The 6510-nt window shown below is 38.6% G+C and overlaps 1 protein-coding gene across 1 annotated transcript; it reads right to left on the bottom strand.

The window, feature by feature from the left end:
* Positions 1-2205: 2205 nt before the first annotated feature.
* Positions 2206-6510, bottom strand: LOC114462198 (homeodomain-interacting protein kinase 2-like). The gene is made up of 7 exons (XM_028444895.1): positions 6401-6510; positions 4644-4810; positions 4009-4200; positions 3318-3499; positions 2967-3204; positions 2788-2877; positions 2206-2451 (listed from the first exon to the last, which is right to left on the bottom strand). Exons 1-7 carry the CDS (start codon positions 6438-6440, stop codon positions 2206-2208), a joined length of 1155 nt encoding a protein of 384 aa, XP_028300696.1. The 5' UTR covers positions 6441-6510.

The following is a 6510-nucleotide window of genomic DNA, read 5'->3' as shown; positions in this document are numbered from 1 at the left end:
TTTAGTCCATTGAGTTCCATGGGAGGTGAAGCATTCAGGATCATTTAGCAGCTTTTTCAGTCAAAATGTCAACTTGGGTTGATCTAGCAATCAGTAAAACTTTTTTAAAAAGTCAATGTAAACCTCTTTTGTTTACTGAGAGATGATAAATAAAACCGTGACCCAAAAAAATCTGTGGCCACAGGGTGCGACAGTTCCCACTCTGCTGTTTCGTATAGACACCATTAAGGAGAGAAGAAGAGCTCCGAGTGCATTGATTCTAATGAGCAGCAGTGAATCATGGGAAGTTGTTTACACATTCCCTCAGCTGATGTGCAGCCCGTACACCAATCATTACTGCTCTTTCGACTTTGTCCTTTTGGAGTGATCCCGAAATATTTCACTCCCTTTCATCACTCACTGAGATGCAGGATGCATCCGAATAGTCCCTTTTATCTCTTTTCCTATCCACTTTTCCATAACCCTGTGGATGACGTCACAGGCTTAAAGGTGCAGTCTGCAACTCTTATAAAAGTGACTTTTTGTCATATTTGCTAAAGCTGTCACTACAGTATGTAAGGACAGCTTTACATGAAACTAGTAGTTTGTGTAAAACAACAGGCTCATTGCGTTCCCCCTGCTGCTCCTGCAGCCTTTGGCAAAATGCACCGCGACCGAGCAAAAAGAACCAATCAGAGCCAGGATTGTGTTTGATCAGCTGTTGCTCACAGTTCCTGCCCCTTTCCCGGGCCTGGAGCGCGTCAGTGTATGGTCTGGAAGAGTAGAAGATGGAATTGGTGACTTTCCTGCTTGAAAGGTAATTACTGCTGCTTGATTTACATTGTCTGATTTGTAATTGTTACAGTAGAACTCTGTAGTGCATGTGTTGTTCATGTGTGCGCAGCAGCCTCCGTGTGGCTGCTGTAAGTGACATGTTGTTGCTGCTGCTGTGGAGGTGTGTGGCACATAGAGAGAGAGAGAAGCACTGCAGTAATATGCTTTTAACAGAGCATGTTGTATTACAGTGATGTTGCTGTCGGACTAACATTAGCTTGTTAGCTTCTCCTAGAAGAAAAATGCCAAAAATGGCACATATTGTGTAGCTGTTTAGTAATAAATATGCCTGTGTGGCATTTTGCAGCAAATTTAACCTATAATGGTCTTTTTGGTAAGATTTTATTGAGTTGAAAAAAAATCAAGATTTATATTGTGTCTCGTTATTTCGAGAAAAAAATATTGAGATACGAGTTCTGGTCCATATCGCCCAGCCCTAATGCCCATACATTTGGACCTACTGTATGGTTATTAATGGGAATAGTGTGTGAATGATCATGGTACCATGATCAGGATCATTGATACAGATAACTGACAAATATCTGACAAAGAGGATATTTAGGTCTTGGTGTAGGTTTTGCTCTTGTTTATCATTTATTCTGATCAGGCATATTTCCACCCAACATTGATGGAGTGCGACCAGTACAACAGGAAGTCAGGGCAACCGTGGCTCCGCCCCTTCTGCAGGTGTCACTGGTCACAATTTTATGACTGAATTGTTTTGTGTTAGCGTGTGTTTCAGTATTAGTTCTTAACAAAAATTTAAAGAGAATTTACAAACCTGCAAATCCAACTGCAGCGGTGGTGGAAGGCTGTTTTTGATTTAATCTAACAATAAGCAGTTAGATCAAATCTGAGTCAATCAGAACACCAAGGTTCTAGCGTTTTCCACCTGTTCTTTGATCACCTCCAGGTTAAGTCACTTATTATATAAAATTAAGAGGCTCTTAAACTACAACACAAACATGGAACAAGAACAAAAGAATAAATATTTACATGTTTATTTGTTTAATATAAAAAATATATAAAATATATCTGTGAAAGTCCAAATGATCTAAAACCAACTATTGAACATATATGTTTTTACATGTATAAGGATTCACTTCTTAACAAAAAAAGTCTTGATTCTTCGGAAAAGCCTTCGAATCCTCTTCATCAAAGAACGTTTTTTTGCTCCACTTGAAGACTGATCCAGAACTTGATCATTTGTATGAGGAGTGGGAACAGAAACCAGGTCCACATCAGTTACAGGAGGGAGATCATGTGAAGCTTCTGCAACCAAGGCATCACAACTGACTGACGAGAGGGAAAGTTCTTCTTCTGGCAGAGTCACATAGAACATATCCCAGGATGTAGCGGCCAAATTCAGTCTGTCACCATCGTTTGATTCTGTCACACAGGCTTGATCCAGAACAGACTCTTCACCAGATGCAGGGCAGGTTGTGTTATCAACCTGTGAGGAGGGTTGATAGTGTCTGCTGGTCTCCTGCTGGTTGAGGTGGGATGTGGTGAAGAAGTGGTGAAACTGAGCCTGACAGGAGAGATCCTTTCATCTCCATCCAAGCGCAGGAGCTGCTTCAGCAGGTCGACAAAGGCTTTTCTGTCCTCAGCCTCACCACTTTCTTCTCCTGGATGAACCTGCATTTTAATACAAGACACTGGTTATTACACAAGCTCACACATCAGGCATATCAGTGAGTAGTTTATGGTCAGGATATCTCACAAGCTTCATGGCAGTCAAGACTTAATAACAGGACAGTGAATAGATTTGGACACTGCATGAATTTACATCAGATTTTGTTTAAAGGAAATTTCTCATTCATCATGAATAGCATTTTCCAAATAAATGATCTAGAATATTTAAACAGTAATCTATGTCATCCATGTTTTAAGAGTTATTAAACTTAAAAACTTGCTTTTTTTAAATTGACAAAAAACAAATGTTGAAATAGAAAATGTTAATTCAAAACTTACATTAACCAGATCATCCAAAGAAGAGAACTCAACGAAACGTTGTTGCTCCTCAGGTACGATGTTGTTCACAGCTTCATATTCCTCTGGTGTCTGGGAAAACAAGATGAGTGTCATGAAGTTCATTGTAAAGTTAAACTTTGGTGAACTCAGGTTTGCCGAAAAAAAAACTTCAGTTTTACCATCAATCGCCATTTTGGGCTTCCCTCAGCCTCACAAAAGAAGCTCCTGGTGTGAACCCCGGCCTGGAGCTGGTCGTCCTTTGGTAGACCAAGAAGCTCTGAAACACGCTTCATCATCTGGTAATCACAGGACACAGACAAGAGGTTTTCTCCAATGTAGAGGAATGTGAGCAAACAACCCAGGCCCCACACATCAATGGCCTCACTGAAGGGAAGGCCAATGGAGACTTCAGGAGCCCTGAGGAGCAAGGACATGAGTTAAGAGTGAGAATCTGTGACCAACAAATCAATACAATACAATACAGGTTTGTCATAACCACAGCTAAGCCATGTGAGGAGAAATCCTCCTACCTGTATCCTAGAGGCTGAATGTCAAGGCCAGGCTCCATGCTGGAAGTTGTAATAGCCAGACCAAAGTCGATTAGTTTGACTTTCAATGGCTGGATCTTCCCACTGACCACCATGACATTGTCAGGTTTTACGTCAGTGTGAATGATTCCAAGGTCTTTCAGGGAATCTAAAGCCACCAGTAGCTGCAGAAACAAGATCAGAAGACACAGGATTAGAATAAACATTGTCTGTTTGCTGTATGAGCTAGGCTTTACACTAATCTGATCGGCCTTTCACCAACCAATAAGGTTTGAAAATACATCATTTCCGCTACTTGACTTCCGTCATAGTCTAAGTAGAAGTAGAAGTAACCCTAACCCTAACCTAACCCTTTTGCTGCTGGTCAGATGAAATACCGATCAAGACCAGACGTTAAGTTACAATTCAAAAATGAATGAGAAGAAGGGGGTGTATCTGCCTTTAAAGGGGGTGTACCCGCTTACAAACCAAAACACCCCTTTTTGCTGCTGGTCGTATGATATTGCATTAATTTGTGGTTAAAAGGTCACACACACACACACACGCACGCACGCACGCACTGACGCACACACACACGCACGCACGCACGCACGCACTCACTCACGCACACACGCACACACGCACTCACACACACACACACACACACTCTGACAACAAATGTTATAAACCATACCTGCTCAGCAATAGAACGGATTTCAATCAGACTCAGGTACTCCCACTCTCGGTTTTCCATTAGAGTGTAAAGGTCGACGTCCAGAATCTCAAATACCAGGCAGTTGTAGTTCATGTACACAAAATGCTCATAAAATTTGAGCAAATTTGTGCGGTCAGCATCAAGGACACTGATTAACTTCAGCATGGAAATCTGTAAAAAAAAAAAATATAGAAAAAAAGAAGAATGCACAGTTTGATTTAAAATACATCATCTGGTTCCAACAGGTCTTAGATCATCTTATATTGTTATTTTGCAAATATCAAAAAAGTGCAAATGGTAACAAAGTTTGTTTTCAATGTTGGATTAGATATGAATAAATATATAAAGTAATAGGTACAAAAGCTATATAAACAAGTGTAAATCAGCTTTACATTTACATGTATATTGATATGATATGTACATGGAATATTAGGTTATGAATAAATAAAAATAGATATGTTTATTCCCAAAATTGCATTGAAGAGAACAGAAGTCCTGAAATGTACATTGCTATGTTGAAGTAATTACACATTAATAACAAAAAATATTCTTCATAGAGTTTAGAAGTAGCAAAACCTGAGCCCTCAAATATGATAGAAGGTACAAACAAGTACCTCATGCTCAAGATCTTCTTCAAAGCCCTCCTTGATTATTTTTACAGCCACCGTCTCATTGTTGCTGAGGTTCTGGCACTTGACCACCTTCCCAAAGTTGCCTTCACCAACACACTCCAGGATGGAGTAATCCACAGTGCTGCTGTGGAGAACCTGAAGTTCAGCTGCTGCAGTAGAAAGAAAGAACAGAGGGTGAGTATAGACTAGTTCAGTCTGTGTATGTGTCTGTAGTGGACAACATATTTTCTCCATAATTGTATTGTGGTTTCCACAGTCAGTGATGGTTTGAGGTGCCATGTCATGTGCTGGTGTTGGTCTACTGTGTTTCCTTAGGTCCAAGATCAACGCAGCCGTCTACCAGGAAGTTTAGAGCACTTCATGCTTCCTGCTGCTGACCAACTTTATGAAGATGCAGATTTCATTTTCCAACAGGACTTGGTACCTGGAAGGGACTCAATGCAACTCATACAACAGTTAGTAATTTGATTGGAAAAGAGACGTCACATTCCATGAGTGCTGATCAGGGTTGGGGTCAATTAAAATTGTAATCGTGTAATTGATAATTAAGTACAATTTTGGTGTAATTATAATTGTAATCACATTTGAAAAATTATGTTGCTGTTGTAAAGAGTAATTAAACTGTAATTGAATTCAGAAAATTTCATTTTGTAATTGTAATTACCATGTAAATTCTATAAAAATTGTCAATTATAATTTGACACAAAAATTAAAGAACCATGTTACAGTTTTATGCACAGTTTTACACATATGTAGTTAACAATTATTAAAATATTTTTCAAATCCAGCTTTTCCACATTTTACCATTAAAAAAATATAAAAATTGAGGGGTACACTGACACATAAAAGGCTCAGATGCCCACGACAAAAATATTAGAACTTATATTTTCTAACAATGTAACCAATGGATAGGAAATAAATTAGATGATAGAAATTAATTTTTAGTGTGTTTTAACTGGTTTAGGACCTGTTATCGTAAGAGATGCTAACAGAAAGCTAACACAAGAGGTAGGTTCAATGTTATTAGGTTATTTATTTCAACAGCTCAGTAATTGTGATTGGACTTTAGTAATTGAAAACACAATTGTAATTGACTTTCTGAGGATAAAAAATAATTGTAATTTAATTGTGGACTGGGAAAAAAATGCTGCTCACTGTTATCTTAATTAATTGTAATTGAACATGGGTAATTGATAAACGTAATTGCTGCTATAGATCAACAACAGCACTGGGACTTTATACAGACATTAGTCAACGGTCAGTTAGGAAACGTTTATGTGTTGCTGGCAACAGCTAATACCCACACTTGAGGTGGTGCTGTTGGGTTAAATATCAGCACTGGTATGATTATCAGAATCAGAATTCCTTCATTAATCCCAGGGGGAAATTACTTTTGTTACAGCCACTCAAGAAATATCACAAATAAAAGAATAAACGTTAGAAAGAATAAACGTTAAATAAGTGTATACAGTAATTCAGTAAAAGACTGTTAAAAATAAGGATTAGATAGATACAGATATTACAACAATCAAATCTACACCAGTGCTGATATTTCAGCACACCAGCACTCCCTCTGGTGTGATATTGATTAATTATCCATCTCAGGAATAAAATACAGGAACTATTTTTATGAGGAGACATAAATACTTGCTGCTACACCACTGTAATAACACACACTTTCCAGTCTAAAGGCCCTCTCTAAAGTATAAAAGCCCTGTTTGTCATTGAGTCTTTCTTACTTGCAGCAGCTGAAGTTCCAGAGAACAGAAATTGGGACATTTTCCACTCAGATGCTTTAAAAGTCACATAAACAGTTGTCTTCACAATGTCACTAACTGCAACTGCTCTG

This window comes from Gouania willdenowi, chromosome 4 (assembly GCF_900634775.1).
Source record: "Gouania willdenowi chromosome 4, fGouWil2.1, whole genome shotgun sequence".
In the NCBI taxonomy this organism is placed as follows: domain Eukaryota; kingdom Metazoa; phylum Chordata; class Actinopteri; order Blenniiformes; family Gobiesocidae; genus Gouania; species Gouania willdenowi.
This window is presented reverse-complemented; position numbering and strand designations above follow the sequence as displayed.